Source organism: Pseudopodoces humilis, chromosome 1 (genome assembly GCF_049639895.1).
Source record: "Pseudopodoces humilis isolate 2021_Gansu_Grassland_sample_001 chromosome 1, ASM4963989v1, whole genome shotgun sequence".
In the NCBI taxonomy this organism is placed as follows: domain Eukaryota; kingdom Metazoa; phylum Chordata; class Aves; order Passeriformes; family Paridae; genus Pseudopodoces; species Pseudopodoces humilis.
In genome coordinates this window covers 71,497,485-71,517,975 of record NC_142200.1, presented here as the reverse complement: position 1 = coordinate 71,517,975, position 20,491 = coordinate 71,497,485, and the positions used below count along the sequence as shown (strand labels likewise).

At 37.8% G+C, this 20,491-nt stretch overlaps 1 protein-coding gene across 3 annotated transcripts in view; it reads left to right on the top strand.

Annotated features, from left to right (window-relative positions):
- The window catches only part of SEMA5A (semaphorin 5A), a 419,645-nt gene that overhangs the window by 307,696 nt on the left and 91,458 nt on the right, over positions 1–20,491 (top strand). For all 3 annotated transcript variants that reach the window (XM_088054549.1, XM_088054546.1, XM_088054542.1), the window contains 3 exons: positions 12,056–12,173; positions 17,927–18,108; positions 20,171–20,314. In XM_088054549.1, coding sequence (XP_087910675.1) covers positions 12,056–12,173; positions 17,927–18,108; positions 20,171–20,314 — 444 coding nt within the window. The remainder of the gene's footprint in view (positions 1–12,055; positions 12,174–17,926; positions 18,109–20,170; positions 20,315–20,491) is intronic.

Here is a 20,491-nt window from a genome sequence, read left to right as displayed (position 1 = left end):
AATAAGGAATAAAATCTGTAGTATGGGGGTAGAGACTGTCCCCTGAAACAGGCGGCTGTCTTTTGTTGGCAATTGTAACCTTCAAAAGCAACCCCAGATGGCAGTGATTTTTCTGAGACAAATTTGTCAGTTATACTTTGTACTGGCATATTCAGTGCATTAGTTCTGAAAGGACAATGAAAGGCTGTATAAGCCCAACATTCTTTAAAATCTTTCCAAGCAAGTGTCAAGGATTGGTATATTTGATGGAAGATAGGTTTCACACATTCAAAAGGCTTGAAAACTAATCTCACTATGATGTTATGCCTAAATAAATAAATAGTGCCATCTGCTAAAATCTGTACGAATAGTGACTTCTCTGACATAAAAAAAACCCCACCAACTTCTGGAAATGTTTGAGTATTTTTTTTTTTACAATATATGCCTAAGATGCTACTGGGTCACAAGGTTGTCTTGCTAAGTAATGTCATCATAGCTATTCTACTGTAGCTAACCTTTTGTTCTTTGAACGTCTTTATTCTTATTTTGGTGTCTTTGTGAGCCATCAGTTAAGCAATCTGTACATATGCAAGAAAACTCTATCAGCACAGTACTAAAAAGGGTACTGAATTAACTAACTGAAGAAAACAATATACTTTATTTCTTTCCTAGAACTCCAGCAAGATTATTGGATTAAGTATTTCAACCACTTTTGCATTTCTTTATTTTGCCCTAGCTGCAGATTTTTTTTTTCTCTCACACTCAGTAAGAATCTGTTTTCCTGGTAATGGACACTCTATAACAGTAGTAAAATAATTATTCCTGTATACTGATACTATATAAGTTAATAATAAGTATGGTAGGTGCTAATGTGTCCAGAAGAGCTTGCTAACAAATGATTGAAATGGCTGTTTGGAAATAATCATTCCACTGTGTTTATTTTTGGATATTCAGGTAGATTTCCTGATTTCAAAATATGCAGCCTTATTCCAGTTTAAATATGAGAAATCTGCTGCTGCATTGTAATGTCAGAACCATGTGAGGACTGATCTGAATTAATGATTCCAGAATCAGAGTCCTCATAAATTTCCCAGTCTGGATAAACCATACTCCTGTCCGCAAGTCTAGGTTATAAGCATATATTTAAAATGGCAATTCTTTTTTTGTGTATTAGATACACTGAAAAATTATCTTTAGTTGGCGTCAACTTGTGAACACTAACAAGTTAGCAGAACTATGAAATAAACACAGTTGTAAATTTGTTGCACTCAAAAGAAGTAGAATATTAGTCCCATACTGCTGGGGAAATAGCTTGACCCTTTCTGCCTCTGTGAAGAGGAAAGGTTTTGTAGAAAGTGTCTGTCTATCTGTTCTGAAAAATGCATCAGAGATACACGGTTCATTTACATTTTGCTGTCCCTGAAATACTTAGTGTCTTGGGCTGCAATGCAAGATGTAACCAAAAGTATATATTCTATTACCAGCTGTTAAAACCAAGTGAGGCAGTGCTCTTTATCTCTTCCATGACCCATCCTTCATAACTCCAAGGGGATATCTTCTTTTAATAGATATGTTAATAGGCCAGATGTTAAAATCGGATGTGGCAGTGTTCTTTATCTCTTCTAGGACCCATCCTCCCTCCAGGGGGATATCCTCAGTTAATGGGCCATTGAGTGAGTCATTGCATGACTGATAAAATTACATTATCCCATTGTGAGATGCTCCACTCAGTGGCAAGGGCCAAGCATTCCTACCTAGATATAATCAGAGACTTGGAGCACCACAGGCAGACCTTTTCCACTGGGTTCCCAGAGGAAGACCAGACTGTTCTACACCACCACTGGACCTTCAGAGGAAAACTACACCCTTCTACAGGTTCATTGCTTCAACAGAACCACATCTGTCACTCCAAGAGGACTGCAGGCACCATTTAATTGTACTGCTACCAACACCCTGACCAACAGGGTGTCAGGTTGTACTACAGCATTTTTGTTTTTATTTTCCTAGTAAAGAACTGTTATTCTTATTCCCATATCTTTCCTTGAGAGCCCCTTGATTTCAAGATTATAATAATTTGAAGGGATGATATGAGAAACATATATGTATATGAAAATTCAAAATTTAAGAAGCATATAAAGTGCTTAACCAGGTGGAGGGGAAAAAGAAATATAGCTTACTTTAAAGGTAGAAATAACTTGTAACACGAACACATAGAAATGTAACATGTAAGGTAGAAACAACTTGTAACAGAACAGACAGGAATTTAGTTGCTAGGTAAAGGTCATAAAGATAAGATGTATATTGTGAAAACCCAGTAAAGCAAGACATAGGTGTTGTGAAAACCTGGTAAAGCAGAGCCTGTGGTTTAAGAAGCCAGCAAGAACCAGGCTCCTGGTTTTGGCCAGGGCAAGCTGACCTGGGAGAAAGCCAAACCTCCAGTGCACCTGCCCAGAGACAGAGGTCAATCAGCTAACACTGAGGAAGATGTCTACTTCATCAGAAGATCCCTGCCCCTGACCACCAGGAGGTGTGGTGCTACAGAAAACTAGTTATAATATGAAGTGCAAGGAGGTAGAGAGCGGGCAAGGAATGGGTGGTCAGGGAGGTGTGGACTTGTGGGATCAATGTGTATTTAAACATGAAACCTGTTTTGATCAGGTACACATGAAAAGCATATTGCTTTACAATTTTAATTATAAAGTCCTTATTCACCAACTCGGGGGGGAATGGGAGTTTATATTTTTCCGTTTCAAGAGAGGTTCCTGCCTTCCTTACCAGACATCTGTCTTTTCAAAGCAAGACGCTTAGTGACAACTCTTCAAAGTGTGATCTATGTATGTATATATTGCGTTGTAAGCAGATATTTTTGTCAAACAAATTTTACAACCTGCTCCAAATTTATTTCTTGAAGTAGCCTTATGAGAGTCTTTTTCTTTTAGTTTGGAAGGATGTATGTAAACCAGATAGACTTAACTATATATTCACAATTCAGATTTTATTAGTAGGATATTATTTTAAACAAAAAAAGAAAAATTTAAAGCAGGCATGTGATATTCATATATAATGATGTAAATAATTTTGTTGCTTTAAAAAATATCAAAAGATTCAGGAATTCTAAGTTGTGTGTTTACTTTTAGTAACTATAGATACTTACAGGCAAATTAAGGAAATGGAGGTTGGACAACTGGACAGTGAGGTGGATTGGGAAATGGCTGAATCCCAGATCTCAGAGGGTTGTGATCAGTGTCACAGTCTAGTTGGAGGCCTACTGGTGTCATTTAAGAGTCAATAGTGGGCCTAGTATTGTTTAACTTCTTCATCAATGACTTGGCTGAAGGGGCAGATAGATCAAGAGGAACTTTCTGAAATTCAGCAAAGGTAAGTGCAGGGTCCTGCACCTGGGAAAGAATAACCACAGGCACAAGCACAGACTGGGGACTGATCTGCTGGAAAGCAGCTCTGCAGAGATTGACCTGGGGGTCCTGATGGACAGGTTATCTATGAGCCATCTATGTGCCCTGGGGGCCAGGAAGGCAAATGGTTTCCTAGGGTGCATTGGGAAGAACATTGCCAGCAGGTCAGGAGGTGATTCTGCCCCTTTATTCTGGTGAGGCCACATCTGGAGTGCTGTGTGAAGTTCTGGATTCCTCAGGACTAGAAAGATATGGAGCTCCTAGAGTGGGTACAGCAGAGGGCAACAAAGATCAGTAGGGTCTGACGCATCTCTTCTGTCAGGTGAAACGGAGGGATTTGGACCTGTTCAGCCTTGAGAGAACACTGAGAAAAGATTTATTGATGTATATAAATGTCTGAAGGGAGGGTGTAGAGAGGATGGAATGTATGTTCTGAAAGATGTGTTTCACATTTGATCCATATATAGTCACTTGGAAGCATCAACATGCAGTGAATTGTGTGTTATAAACAACTTTTATACATCAATTTCTGATTCTGGATTTGATGGAAGGACCTTATGGGTTTCGGGTTGGTATTCTCAATGATGTTGTGTGATTGAATTGTACACAAATATATTTTGACCATGCTACAAAAATTAAAATAAGAGGAAGCAATGGTAGTCTGCTCAGAGTGTCTGAGATGATTAAAGGATTTGATTTCTCTTACCATACAGGTAAGGGTTAAGCAGTATACTGAATATTTGACATGCATCTCCGTTTGAGCTGTGTCCTGGTTGAGGGCAAATCTGGGAGAGAATCTCGAAATAGGGGTGCCCCAGAAAGCAAATTCAAGGGATCCTTCCCCCAACTGGTTTGGGAAAAAATATTTCCTTGGAGAAAAGTGGAAAAACATGTTTATTTAAAAGAAATTGAATAATATCAAACAATAAAATCTCTTGCTGTTTGATGAGATGGCAAATCCAGAAAAAGTCCCTTTCATGGGGTGTAGCTCGGCTTGATCAGGTTCTTATCAGCCCCTCCACGCTGGAAAGTGCCAAGGCCCAGGCCCCAGTGGGCCACAGGTGTGAGCTCCCAGGGTTTGTCTGGGTTTTCAGTCCAAAGCAGGTTTGAACAGATCCAAGAAAAAAGGGAAAAAACAGTCCAGGGAACTTCTCTGCCTCAGCTAGCTAAACTAGCTAAAAGCAAAGGAGAGCTCTGTCCTGCTGTTTGTCTGTGCTGTAGACAATACAGTCCAGGAGCAGGATGTGGGGAGTGAGGGCTCTTTCGCAACACAAACTCCTGCTTTTTCTTCACCCCCACTTTGCTCTCAGACCCAGTCTTAAAGGTGCAGAACTTAATATGTAACATAAACAAGGCAACTAGGGATACAAGCATCATTAAGTCACCCCAGGACAAGCTGCTAGAGATTTTAGAAGTTGTGTCCCTACCATTTATGTTATTCTGCATCATTCATCTGTATTTTTAGATGCCTGTTCTTCGTTGCACATATATACATCTATATATCTGCAAAACCAGTAATAATGAAAACACTGATAGGTAGCTTTGTCTGGTATTGCATTCATGTGTTCATTCAGGAATGGGTAGAACTGTGCATCTGGAACATGGCAGGCTTATAGCTTCAGTTTTCTGATCAAACTTTCAGCGATGAATCTGTCTTCTGCAAAATAAGATGATTACCCTAGTGCAGTTCCTGGTATACAGTGTCAGGTCACATTTGATGGTAACTGTGACTATGTAGACATGGAAATTTCAGTAGAAACTGTTGAAATGGTCAGGAGACTCAGTTCTTTGAAGTGCTGTGTTTAGGTAAAGACAGAAAAATGTTTCTTGAACAGACTTAGAGGATTCATTTTTATATATATTGTATGAATAAAATGTTACAGCTCAAGAGGATACCTGATTAGAACTTTCATATTCATATGGGAATATATTCTCCACCTCAAAGGAAATTTAAAATCTCTTAGAAATTAGTGGTGTTATGATACAGCTTTTAAGCTTAATTTTTTTTATTGTTGTTGTTCTTTCGAATGCACAAATTCTTTTTTGTCTAAAACTATGGGATTTTTAACATATTTTGCTCTTAATTGTGTTCAATCCTGCCTTATTTTCTGACTCAATAAATCATCTCAAATATAACTAAGTAGGAAAATTGTGCTGGCATACTTGGTGATAATTATAAAATAGCTGAAGAAATAACCTGCTTCTACTGACCTGCTTTAGAATGAATGAGATGGCTTACAGTTCTGTTAGCAGTCAGTCAAAACCCATTGCTAAAGTGTAGCACCACTGTCAGCAGGCACACTGAGCCATCACTGCCAAATTAGTGCCTTGCAGGAGACAAACTCTGCTACCTATCATTTACATTTGGTAAAAAAATATGAAGTGACAACACAGAGCAAAATTGGAATCAGTCAGGAGAAGCCAAAAGCTGTTGAATGTTTTTACAGAGTGCTGACTCAATAGGGTAAGTGGCATCAAGAGTCTTTGAATGAACCAGTTTAATTTTATTCCTGAATTTCCTTCCTGCACAAAATTGCCAGTTTTAGCAGTGCTGGGACAAATCATGTGAAGTCTTAGAGATGTGAGCTGGTCCCTACTGAGATTAACAGACAAAACATTCATTTTCTGCTGAAATTGAGGTGTAAGGTATACTTCTAGAGACAAGACGACAAAATATATTATCCAGCTCTGCTATTTGCAGTGTGACAGTCTGAAAGGGCCATGTCAAATGAAAGACCTAATACCTACTTTAAAATTTACCTAATTTTTCAACATTAGCATCTAAAATTGCTTTAATTTAGACAGAAATTTGGGAGGAAAAGGAGATAAAGATGTGGTATCTGTTTTTTTACTTTCCTTACTTACATAAAATTGACATAAATTTAACAGCCATGTTGTATAGTTTCTTTTGTTATTTCATGTGCACATTGAAGGTGTTCCTCTTACTCCTGTCTCTTAGGAGAGAGATTCATTAAAAAAAGAGTTAAAACAGTATCAATTTTTCCGAAGGACATATAATTGCAAGTTAAGATTAGTCCCTCTAAATTTCCAATTTCAGATAGATCAGATATTTTTATACTTATAAGCTTTATTCTTGTCTGATTTTTTATCTGTTAACTTCTTTTGTTATCTGTTTCTTTGTTTTATCTAGACATAGTAGATAAAAATAATAATTAGCTGCTGTTACGCACACATTAAATCAAAAGATTCATCCCTCAAAGGAAAGAAAATGGTTTTAAAAGGTGTCATAATTAGGCAGTAAGGATAAAAACTTATCCTCGTATTATCTCCCTTCTTTTAATTTTAAAGAAACTATGTCTGCTTTTCAGAGATATAGGTGATCTGAAAAAAATAAATAAGAAAACTCTCTGGGATTTGAGTCAGGGTGGATCCCAGAAAAGAATTGTTGTGGCAATTCCTGAGAAGAGGACAGCTATTTTTGTCAGGTCCTGCCACATTTCACACACACAGTGTGACACAGTGAGCTGAAGGAGGTTTATGATACTGAACTACATTTTTGTAGCATTTTTTTTCTGTCTGGATATAAGATGTAAAAAATTAAACTTTTTACAATATGAGACTTTGATATAATAATGACAGGGACAGTGAATTAGCACATTAGTGAAAAAATCCCAGCAAAACTACAGCTTCTCACATGACGAATATTTCTCTGAAAAAAAGTCTTGTTGCTTTGTTTTTTGTTTATATATTTAGAGGATTAATTTCTGTATTGTAGTTTAAAGAAAAAGGTTACTGAAGAATAGTAATGCCTCTAATTTGAGGAGGAAGTTATCCTCTTGTCATCTGCATGAGGTTAGCTGAGTTATTAACTTCTTAAAATGATAATTTTCATATACTCAGTGGATCTTCTTAACTAAATTGTAATAAGATTCACCTCATTTTACCTTGCTGCAGAGCACTCCAAACCTGGTCAGCTACTGAGAAAAAAACCTGTTCAGTGTTCACAGAGTGACCAAACATTCTTTGTCATAGCAGTACAAGAACTTTTCTTCATGGAACTAGGATCTGTTCTGATACCAGAAAATTGTAAGGACAGTCAAAGTATGTTTCTAGCATCTTATTTAAAACTTCTGAGTGACTTGTAATTAAAGGTGCAAGTTGTTTTGATTTACTTGTATTGAAGGTAAAGTGAATGCAAAAAGCAAAAGAGGAAATGGGGTCTAAGACCAGAGTGGGAGAAGGATCAGCTTACTCCCACTAAAGAAGGAGTATGGTTCTAAGTGAAAGGATATTTCAAAAGACTTTGAAATATTTTTATTTTTAATAAAAAGTTTCTAAAGCATAATTACTGAATTTATAAATATGAACGCTTTGAAATTGGAAAATTGAGTACTTTGGCTTTGAGGCACAAGTTTTCACTTCAATGTTATCATTGCTAGCATTGCCAGTTATGCATTATGTCAGCCTTTAATTTGTTCTTGCATTCTTTTCTCATAAAACACATGCTTTATCAGAGATACTCAGAAGGAGAACACTGGATATCCCATCTTGGAAACACTGAAAAACCAAGACACTTAAAACTTTTTAATTTGCCTTAATTTGCATGAATCTTCTTTCTCACTTTCTAGATAGTTAAATGGAAACGTGTAGCCTGAGTTACAAAAATGCTAAGTGCTAACAGCTGCAGGAACCAACAGTGGGAACTCTCTTCTGAACAGAGAATTTCCTGAACCAAAAGCTTTATCTTTGAGCTGGCTTTGATCTTTGATCCTGTTTAGGGGTCTGTTGTGGTTTTAAAGCATTAGCTAAAAAATCACTAGAAAACTTACTCATCTCTTGCTGTGAGATATGGATTAGGAGAAGAACCAAATAGACTTAAAACATAAAAGGAATAAAGAAAGTTTATTAACAAAACTACAAGAATAAGAAACCAGAATAAAACCTCCAAAAACCCTTTTTTCCCACCACCCAACCATTCCCTTGTTTAATAGACAATAGAGACAAAACCTGGTGGTTAAAATAGTCTCAACTTTGCTATAGTCTTTTCATCAGTCTTTGTAGAGAAAAAGAAGTTCTCTTTTGTCAATCTATGGAGTTTTTCACAAGAAAACCATTTTCTCATGGCTTTCTATTTCTCTGATCCCAGCCACCCGGAAAACTGCCATCAGTCCTTTCCTCGCATTTCACACCACTCTGAGGTGTGTTTGTGGGCCATGATTCAAGGGGCGTCATTTTAAGGATGAGTTATTCAAAGGCAAAAGTTCTCTTCATCTGTCTCTATTATCATCTCTGGAAACAGAAGTTTTCTCTTTTTCTCTTAAGGGCCACAAATCTTCAACAACTCTCACTTCTCCTTTTCTGTTCCAGCATCTCTTAGGATCACAACTACTTCACCATTTGCTCAGCTTTATCAATGAATTATCTTTGCTAGATCTACACTTTGGAATACTCCATTCCTCCCTCAAATACTCTTTCATGAATTAAAGGAGTTTTTTCCAGAATATTATTGTCCATCTTCATAGCTTTAACAAAAGAATATTTCAGCTTATTAAGGCATCTCCTTATTCTCTTCCCATCTGAGGCTTAATTCTTTTCCTCACTGGCTTCGATAATTTATGTTGTCTCTTTATATGTTAATCACTTTCGTTTTCTTCTCTCTGAAAAAGGAATAAGTCTGCAGGTCTCATATAGGTAGTGAAAGAGTTAAAATCTTGCCCAGGCCTTATGGATGGTCCCGTGATCTCTGTTGGGGCAGCGGCTGGAGCTGTCTGTGATGGAAGATTTTCAGCGGCTGCGCTGGGGGATGGGGGCCAGCATCTCAGCAGCCAGGCTAGCCCTCAGAGGCAGCACACCACCGGCTTCCGTCCCCCTACTTGGCAGTCTCTGGTGAAACCCAGCAGCGGCAGAATTCCAGCCGAGCCAGGGACCAGCCTGGGCTGGCAGCCCCACTGTACAAGGCCCAGTGAGCCCTCCGAGGGACTCAGCCCCTCTGGGCAGGGTCTTCTGTCACTTCACAGTCTCCATCCCCTGCCAGGAACCGCAGAACTCTGGTCAGCCCCTCTCCCCCTGTGGCCTTGTCTGCCCAGAGTCCTGTTACCTCTTCAAAGCCAGAAACCAGAGAGAGAGTAATTCCCGGGCTTAGATTTTAAAGGGTGGTGTTCACAGGTTGATCTCACTTTTCAATGGTCAAAACTACTGTCAATTCTTAGAAATCACCAGTTATTGGCCAGGAGAAAAACTCCCATCAGCCTCCAGCAGCCTTAACTTCTTTAGGTGTTTCCTACTTTTTCTTAAATGCTAATCTATCACAGGGAGTTTTGACTGTTTTGCCTCTTAAATTGTGCCTTTTTTGCAGATGAGAACTATGCTCCCACGTGGTACTGGCAATCCACATTGCCAAGTGGAATGTGGAAGTGAATTCTTTGAAATTTATAATTACAGTATTTTGGTATAACACTCCAGGAAATTAGTAAGTCTGCATTTGGTCAGGTATTCATATGGAAGTACATGAGGAATGCCAGAGATAAATAGAAATACCAATAAAACACATAAATCAGTTAGGACAGAAACACAGAACATTTGAGTTTAGGTCTCATCACATCAGGGGTCTCTAGTGGTTATCTGGTCCAATGCTTGCTGGGCTTTCCAGTTGTCCAGAGCTATGTGGCCATGTCTGGGTGGCTTTTGAATATCTCCAAGGAAGGAGATTCCAGAAGCTCCCTGGGCTGTCTGTGCCAGTGCTCAGTCATCCTTTCTGCAACAGCGTCTCCTGATGTTGAAGCCTCCTGTGTTTGTTTGTGCCCATTGTCTCTGGTCCTGTCACTGGGTACCACTGAAGACCCTGGATCCTCTTCTTTGCATGCTTCCTTCAGGGTTTTGTACATATTGAGGAGATCCTCTCTGAGCCTTCTCTTCTCTAGGCTAAACAGCTCTCTGAGCTCTCTCAGCCTCTCCTCACTGGAGGGATGCTCTAGTTGCTTAATCATCCCTGTGGCTCTTCAGTCAACAGATGTGATGGGAATAGATAATTAAAGAGAGAGGCATGCCAGTGGATTTGAGTAGAACAGAAATGATCAATCTAACATTTTTTACAACCTAGACAAAATGTTTGAATGCATTATTTTTATATGTAAATTATAGATAGTCTTAAAAGTGTTAAACCAATTATATTTTGCTTCACTATAATGGGAGTTCCACCTCCTTTCTTAAGGATCTTTAGCTATGAAACTGCAGACATATTGCCTGGACTGTTAATGTTAGACCTTAGCAAGAGAAACCTGCTATTTATCAGAGAAATGAACTTCTAGTTCTGTATAGTGGGTCTTCCAGAGTCTGTATGAAACTGGGCTACCATCCTTCTCAGTAATCCTTTACTTTCCCTCCTCATATGCCACTATGAGTGTTGAGGGCAGCATGTGATGTGTAAAGAGGTGTGATGGCAGCCACCAGTGCCCCTTTGAACTAACTTCCAGAGATTTTATGCAAGTGCAGAAAATAGATCAGAAAGTTTTCTAATTAATTTTCAAAGACCAGACATTGTCCTCTGATTTCTGAAAAAGATGATAGCTACAGTTCCAAAACTGACATGTAACTCCTGACATTTTTACTTGGAGCAGACAATATACCCTCTTTATGAATTTCTGTAATTCTCTAGTGTCTCGGTTCTAGAAGACAGGTGTCTGCTAGGGAGGGCAGGAGCCTCCCTTGGGATGAAAGAATGTAGACCCCTTCCCTCCGAATTATAATTTTGAAATCAAGGGGCCTTTAGGCAGAGATCTGGGGATAGGAATAACAGTTCTTTACTAGTATAACCAGGCAAACAAACAACAATAACTACAGCATTAACAAGAAAACAGAACCAGGGACCCCGTAACAGCTTTCTCGGCTGAGACGGGATGGAGGAGAGGTTTGTTTTAACAAACCCCCTCGGGCGGGCAGTCCCGGTGCTCCTGCAGGGCTCCGAGGAACAATCGGCTGGAACAGGAGGGATGAGCAGATATCCTGAGCTGGTGGATGAGGTGTATCAGCAGCTCCGCGGCGGTGCTTGGCACTGCCACACGTCCCGGCAGGACAGGGGGTGCAAGGTCACCAACAAAGAGGGGAGAAGGAGAAGAAGCAGCAGCTCCGTCTGGGTGATGACGAAATTCCCTTCTCTCTCCCGCAGCAGCTCCGCGACCCAGAGAACGAATGTCTTTTCCCCGAAGCCGAAGAAAGCCAGCCAAAAACTGTCCCCACCCTCCTTTCCTGCCCCCTTCCCCCCCCTCCGGGTCCGGCCACTCTGTCCTTTGTCGAGCACCCACTAAGTACCCACATTTAGGTTGTCTCCGAAGCTAATGGGTAAAAATTCCATGGGCAGGCCAGAACAACAACAACAACAACAAAAAAAAAAAAAAAAAAAAAAAAAAAGAAAGGACACCTAACCCTCAACATCTAGTAAGTACAAAAATCAGTCTAGACAATATACCATGCCTGCAGACAGAAATTCAGCTGTGCACTTAAAAGAAATAAAGAAATCCTAGCTTTGTGTAGGCAATCAAATTAATTTTTCCTCTGGTTTTGGTAACTTTGTCTGTGCCACACCACAAAGCAGATCAATTTCACCATCTGCCTATAAAATACCAAGAGATGCTACATAGTTATTTAGAAATCTTTGGTCAGTACAAATTAAGATAAATGGTTGTCTGGTTGGTTTTCATCTACAGTGCATGCATTGGATCCCAAGACCCTTATTGTGGCTGGGACATGGTGATGAAGAAATGCACAACACTGGAAGGAAGTCTGAGCATGAGTCAATGGGAGCAAAGCATTACCATGTGTCCAGTAAGTCCAAATGCATTAATTTCTCTTTTAAAACCTTTGATTCCATGTGAATTTCATGAGAATGAGCTAGCATAAATTTTTCAAGCTCAGAAGACTGCATTTAATGCCACTTTCCTATGTTTTCCCATCAGATTTAAGCAGAATACCTAATTTCTATTTCTTATCAAACTACTTATATGATAAAATTATTTAGTGTAATTTCAAAGGGTGGGGTTTTTATAGATAATGTCTAATTTCCTACCTTGAAAGCAATTGTTTTCTAAGATTAGTGATATTTACATATTTTTCTCTGCAGAATTTTTCTCCATTGTGTGCTTTGAAAAAGTTTAATCAGTAGTGGTACAATCTTTTCTTTCAGGATTATTATTACTAATATAAAAAGCCAAATAACATCTTCTAAAGTCCATGAATTGGAAGGCTGAATTCCATTAATTAAGTCTCACCCACATTATCACAGAGGTGATAATTACAATAAATGCAGGGTCTATATTTATAATGGCTTAACACTTCTCTTTAAAAAAATATTTTGAATAAATTCAACATAATATAAAAAAGCACCAACAAAATTGATTTGTGTCTCTCATTTTTAATTTTATTCTGGTGTTGTTTTAATATTCCTTCTTTTCCCTCACTCCAAAGCATGAAAAAAGGGGGTTTAGAAGTATCTTTCTTGTGCTATTGAGCTTTATTTTTTGTCCCCACTCACCAGTGGGGCACATGCATCTATAAACTTATGCTCACAAGGCATTCATGTTTTAATTTCTATGTGTTTACAAGCTCCCTTTAACATCTTGATGACACTTTCTCTCCTAGTGAACTAGAGATGTGCAAAATCAGCATAGTTCTTCTAGCTTTGACTTGTGCTCTCTACATGTATTGCAGCAGCCTCATAGATACAAATACGACAGTGATTCTGAGGGCTTTGAGAATGTACTCCTGTGTTCTGACTGTGTTTGACATTAAATAGCAATTTTATAAACATTTTTTCAAATTTTTAAAACTTTTCAAAAATGTTTGTCTTGTTCTGTCTTTTGCATCCACCTTCTCACATAGAGGAGTAGTAAAATAGGCCTGTGTTGGATTCATCTGCATTAGCATTTGAGCTGAAATCAGGAGCAACTTTGGGGAAAATACTAAGATTACTGAAATGCCTCATTTTGTAGATATTTGCATGGGCATTCAGCCTGCTGTGCTTAGTCTTTGAATTGTGGCATTAGGCCTTATTTCCTTTTGTAGATACAGAACATGAGGCCAAGATGGGGTGGAGGGAGGAATAATTTAGAAAGCATAATTCCATTCTCTTCCATTCAGCTGGTAAAACAATTATTTAGTATCTGTTATATGACATGTGCATAGGATATAGCAGTCTAGTCAAAGCAGGGGGGCACCTAAGTCTTGCTTAGAAATTTATCCATAGTTGTGAGACTTATCCTGCTAATCCAAGACTCAAAGACCTAGTTGAGTTTCAAACTTCAAAGAAATTTTGTCCTTGAGCAGACATCAATATAAGGAAGCCTGCATAATGTAAGGAAGATTTTAGAATTATCTATCTAAATTGATAAGTGTGGGTTTACATCTTTATGGTCTTAAACATTATTCACTAAGTAACACATTTTTGAACAGATTGGAAAACTTCATAAAAACTTTCCTCTAAAGTAACACAGTATTCTGGAAAACTGCAATCAATTACAATTTTGCTTAGGGAGGCTTTCAAATATTTGTTTTTATAGCATTTTTATATGCTGTGCTGTGCTCATAGGATATATAAGCCAAGATGTAATTAATTTAATTTTTTAGGCAACTGAGCTATGTGTATCCTTAACATGCGCTGGATATATTCAAGGCACTGTTGCAGGCACAACATAAGAGAATATTCAAAATCTACTCTCCCTCTTTTGGTTCCCAATTGCTTCCAATATCTTAATTGTTAGTAAAATTACTTGGATCTTTTTAACATTGTAGAATTTTTTTTAGATTAATGAATGACCAGCTTCTTCTAAAATTGGATCAGAGAGTGGTCTGTTTATACAATAGTTTAGTCCAGGATAAAAAGTGAGACCAGTTTCCTTTGAGAAATTATTTCTTACAGAATTATTCATATGGCTGAGTGTTGAGAGGAAGAACAAGGGATGGGACCACCTTGATTTGAAATGATTTATTGCTCAAGTAGCCAGATAAGACATCAGTCTCAAGGCACGAGGTTTAGAGAAGCAACAAATCAGCCATAGCTCGAGGAAGGCATGAGTTTCTTCTTCGCACAGCAATATATTAGCAACATTTTAGCCCAATAGACAGTTGTCATGAAACTTCTTTGCACTTATTAACCTATCACCTTTACTTAATTTTGCCACACTGTCTGTCTTTTAACCAATAAGCTGATAGATCACGTACTCACATACTTTTCTACTGCTGGTTCTAGATCTCTAGCTTACTCTATACATCACACTATTACATCTTAAACCTCAAACTATTTTACTTAATACAATTTCTTACCTACTCTAGGCATATTCTTACTTATAACTATAGGAACATAAGTTTATAATTTCTGTACCCAATGTCTGTGTAATTTCATCACTACATCAATCCAAGCTCTTTCCAAGGCTGCAAATTGAACCCTTCAGCATATGTAGAATTTTCCATTTTTTGATTTCCAGCAGCTGAGTACTTATAGGCATGTCATGGTAGAGGAGAGAGGTGAGTAGGAGAGATAGATGAGCATCTGTGCTACCATCTCTGGACTTTGAAGATTACTTTTGAAAAATGTTGTTATTTTGGTTATCTTGCCCTGATTTAATTCTCAACTTGATTTTTAGGTTATTGTTTCAGTTGGCATGAGTACAGCAATTGTACATAAATATGGACACTAATTAATGCTATGGCGTATGTATCCACTTTGATCTTTTCTAGTTGGTCATGTATCCCTATTATTCATCCAATAATTTTTATGGTAATGAAGATTCATTGTTTTTTGAAATATTTTCCAGTGGGACAACTTGCAATCTATCACTTAAAAATATGCTGACATTCTCTAGGAGCTTTTACAAGGAAGGTAAAAATAATTTTTAAAAAATGTTTTTCAGGATTTTGGTTTTGTTTGTGTTTTTGGTTTTGGTTGCTTGTTTAACAGAAGTATGCAACATGAAATGGCTTTATTTTAACAGTTATTCTCAGAGAAAGTGTAGTATGGGATCTAAATTCATTAGGAACTGCAGAAAATTCTACAGACTCACTAAATTCTACAAAAAGTAATCTCAAACCAAAAAGACCTCTTGACAGAGTTAAAAACTGTGACCTCTACTCAGAGTGCAGAAGCACAAAGCAGGAACATGAGGTGGGTGCAGAGAGAGACTTGAGACAAAGATAGGTATTTGAAGGACATTAAAAAGTAAGAAAGGTCTAAAGGTATCTGCAGAAGGGAAAGGGTTACAAAACCAGGGTGGTAGGGAAAGCAGAGTGTAGCCATGCCAAGATGGTCTGATTGACGGTGATTTTACCCTTGAGGTGTCAGATTGTGAAAGGTTAATGGGCATGTATTCTGGTGAGGGCTGCAAAGGCCTCTCATTGGTACATTTTTCTTCCCTGCAGTCCTATGATGAAATTGTTTGATATCACTTCTGAAATGTAGATACTCAAAGAGAGACAGAGCAGATGAGTCATGGGGAACAGCAGAGACAGTGGGACAATCTTTGCAGAAGCAAGGAAAAATAATGAAGAAAGAGAATATGTTATCCATTTATCTTTCTGAGTTCAAGCTTTCAGCTGTGTTTTATGTATGCTTTCTCTGCCACTTAATAGGTATTATGGTAACCATAGACAACTGTTAGCTTGTCTAACCATAGACAAGCTTTAGTTTGTAATTGTAGACACAACAATAAAGATGTTTTGAGGCAGTACAGAAACAGAAAGCAGTAAAGGCATTTTCATATCTCTGACATAATTAGATTGGGGACATAGAATTGTTAGTTTATGGACTATAAATATTTGGTAAACCAGCAGTGTAAGAGAGAACGAGTCTGCTTATCACTTAAAAGGAAGTATTTCTTGTTGTCTTACAAAACCCTACATATAAACTCTACATGAGAAAAGGTTGGTGAGTTATTTTCAATAAATAGCTGCCAACAGATTTTAAAATGATGAATTATGGTTCTGTCAGTTGTAACTGATGGAATATACACATAGCTGTTCTTGCACAAGTAATACTTCTGAAAAATAAACTGTGGTAATTGCAATCAGTAGTGAAATTATTTCCACTTTTCCACAGTGGAAAGAATCAGCCAACATCCAGAGTGTCAGTGGAAACATGCCTTATGTTGTAATTCAATCTCTTTTATCTTCAAAGTATTTGTGAAATGTACACTTCTCTCACCACTGCTAAATTACTAAAAACAGTAAAGGAAGACCGTTTCAGATCAGTTATGACAATCTACAACTTTAATTCCTGTTTCAATATATATGCAAATATTCAAGTGTTATCTTCTCACACATTAGATGAAAAATCCATGACTACAAGTGATACATATTTATTCTTACTAAGAGTGAGTTTAAATGCTACTTAGCCTGTACTTGTTGGTGCTGTTGTCTTGACTGAAAGTTTATATGCAGCCAAAAAAAGGCAAAATCCTTAATATTTAAGTGAAAAAGTGGCCATTGTTTCCATTTAGGATCACAGATTTGTCAAGATTAGCACCTTGCTAAAAGTATATTATGAAAATCTGTCTTTGTTGGGAGATGAATTCCCCATGTCCTGCCCCATATTCTTTAGAAAAGCTCATTTTCTAGCTAATTTTGTTTCAGCTGGGCAATGAAGATTTCATATTAAATGTGTTACAGCTGCTGGATGGAAACATTCCAGTCAAGATGAGAATGATCTGAACTTTCCAGCCAAAGGTGTTGAGAATTGAATTCTGTGGGAGGAAACGGCTTCATCATGTAGGGTTACATGTTGCTTTTTGGAGATGTTTCTAGGATTTATACATATAATTTCATTTAACATTTAGTGTCTGTCATATTTAAAACCACATTTCATCCTTATGAAATGCTACTGTATGACACATGCTCCAAAATCTGTTTTCAAAAAAAGACACTCATCGTGAAGATTTGAGTTTGATCAATCCAGTTTTGTTACCGTGGACTATTTCAGCATTTGTGTTTAGAATCAGAGAACTGTTTTGTTAGAAGGAAACTGAAAGATCATTCAGTTTGAATTCCTCCTTGCCAAGGGCAAGGACATCTTCCACTAGACTACGTTGCTCAAAGCCCCATCGAACCTGACCTTGAATGCTTCCACAGATTGGCCATCCACACTTTCTCATGGAAAACCTATTGCAGACTCTTGTCATCCTCATAAAGAATTCCTTCTTCATTTCTTCCTTATCCTCTGCTGGTTCTTCTTTTTGATCATGGGTTTTACTGTCAGTTTCAGGCTTCCATTTTCACTGGAATATTTTAAGAAGTAGGGAATACAGAAGAAAATTGAGAGGTAGGCAAGCATGGTTGTGAAAGGTAACAGTTAGTTGTGATTTCTGTTATTGCTATGGTGATGGCATCCAATGTCTCAAATTGGTCAGAAGGTTTGTAAATTATGCAGCTACAGGGATTATAAAGGGACATTGCTGCCTGGAAGATATATTTGTCCAGTGGAAGCTGCTATTGTTCGTGGCTAAAGGCTAAACCTCCATGCACAGCAGAATAAAGAGGTTGTGTGAAGGAACTCTCAAGCCTCAGGTAAGCTTTTCTGTTGTGTTTGTTTCCAGATGAGGAATCTGACAGTGGATGGACATTTTGGAACATGGTCACAGTGGAAACCTTGCACCCACACTGATGGTACCAGTGTTGGCTCCTGCTTGTGCAGGACGCGTGTGTGTGACAGTCCTGCTCCTCAGTGTGGAGGATGGCTGTGTGAAGGACCAACCATGGAGATTGCCAACTGTTCCAGGTATGCAAGGCAATTTCAGGTTCTATCATTTAAAAAAATTTAACTTAATCAGAATAAAGCCTACCATTTGAAATCTCCCCTGAAATTTACAGATCCTATTTTGTGCATGAAAGGGCAAATAAGATATTAGAAATTTGCTCTCTTTGTAGACTTTGTAGGAGAGAGAATGAGTCAGAGAGCAGAGTCATTTCAAATGCTGTAGCTGTGTACCAAATAACGTCCTCAGGTAATTTTAACAAAAAGCTCTGAATTAGATAATATCCAAAGTATAATACTTTTCCTCTGTTCGGTAATTCATACAACTTTATTTTCTGGAAGTTAGAATGGCTTACTTTTTTGGACATCTCATATTACCATTGTAGTCCCCCTTTCTTCCCTGGAGAAACATTTTCACTGTATCTTTCAGTTGTATCATGATAGCAAATTCTATTATAAGTCTGTATAGAACTCTTTAGCTACTCTTTTGTCTTCTTCAGGAACTTAAGCACTCCCAGAGAAAATCAGTGAGAGCAGATAATTTCAAAGAGACTCAGAACATTAAGTATTTGGAACTGCATCAGAAGTTTGTGTTTAAAACATTATACACATGCATTATACATACTTTAATTGCAAGATGTAACATATACTGATGCATTATGCTTATTTTCAGTGACTCTTTCTGGTTTTTGTCTTTTTTTTTAACATCACGATCACATCATGATAGTAAATAAAACTGATTACATTTCTGCACAAGGTAACTGCAAACTCTAAATGAAAATTGTCTATTTTAGGAAAATTATTAATAATACATTAATAATATATTATATTAATACATATAACAATATATTATATAACACCAGGTCAGGAGAATGATAGAAAATATAAACATGCTGTGAGATATTGAACAATCAAACAACTGTCAGGTTTAGAAGGGAATTTGGAATGTGAATTGGGACTGGATTAGCATTCTACCTTTGGCATTATTACACTACTATTTTAACATCTTCTGTTAACACTGCTATATTAGTAGAGCACTGTTTTAACTTTTACTTTTATGATGAAACATCAAAAGCTCAATATAGTTTAGTTTTATTTTTCTTTATTCCTGTTTGTGTTCTACCAGTACAAAAAATTGCCAGCTAGCCAATTAAAGTTCTGGATAACAGCTGAAGTGCATAAATTTTTTTTCCTAGAATTTCATAAAGGCAAGCTACAGCATGTGAACTCTCTTAGCATTTTTGTTACATTACAGGCAAGGAATTTACATCAGAATAACCTGTTAAAATTGAGAACTAATGCATTTTACAGCTTACTTTAGTGTCATAGAGTTATTTAGGCTAGAAAAGACACTTAAGATCAAGTCCAACCATTAATAAGCACTGCCTAGTCCACTAAACTATGTTCCCAAATACAACATTTGCCAGTATTATAATGCCTCCAGGAATGGTGACTCCACCACTTCCATGGACAACCTACTCCAGTGCTTGACAACCCTTTTAGTGAAGGTATTTTTCCTAATATCCAATCTAAATCTCTCCTGACACAACATGATGCCATTTTCTCTCACTCTGTCCCTTGATAAAATTAAGAGATCAATGCCTGGGAGAGGAAACCAACCCCCACACCATTACAGTTTCCTTTCAGGTAGGTGTAGAGAGAAATATGGTATCCTCTGAGACACCTTTTCCTCCAGGCTTTAATCACTTTCCTTTCAGAAAAGGTAGCAAAATTTGACATTTTAATCTCCCTAAAAATGATACGTCATTTAATTTCAGAACATTGATACAGGAGTTTGCATATATAGTTTAACCAGAACAAAGTGTCCAAAAGCAACTAAATATCTTTGTATCTTTGTAATTCTTGTATAAGGAGGTAATTTTAGCAGTTGCTGATTACAAAGCATGGAATATGGAATATCAGAGCACCTTTATTTTGGTATAGAATTCCTGAAGAAATAGAACATGACGCAGTATTAATGACTTCTACAGAAATATTAATAGGCCAGATTCTGTTGTCAGTCATACCTAATCAGCCATTCGCTATGTATAACACACGACAGAGCCTGAGCTTTTTATTCTAACAGAAATGGAGGCTGGACAACGTGGACTTCTTGGTCACCTTGTAGCACCACTTGTGGAATAGGTTTTCAATTTCGTCAGCGTTCCTGCAGCAATCCAACTCCTCGACATGGAGGACGAGTCTGTGTGGGACAGAATCGTGAGGAAAGGTGAGTTATCTATTGTCAGTTCCAATTTCTTCTGTACAGTAATATTCGACATGACATTTCTCCTTTATTTACCACGGTGTTCCCTTCCCTTCCCTTCCCTTCCCTTCCCTTCCCTTCCCTTCCCTTCCCTTCCCTTCCCTTCCCTTCCCTTCCCTTCCCTTCCCTTCCCTTCCCTTC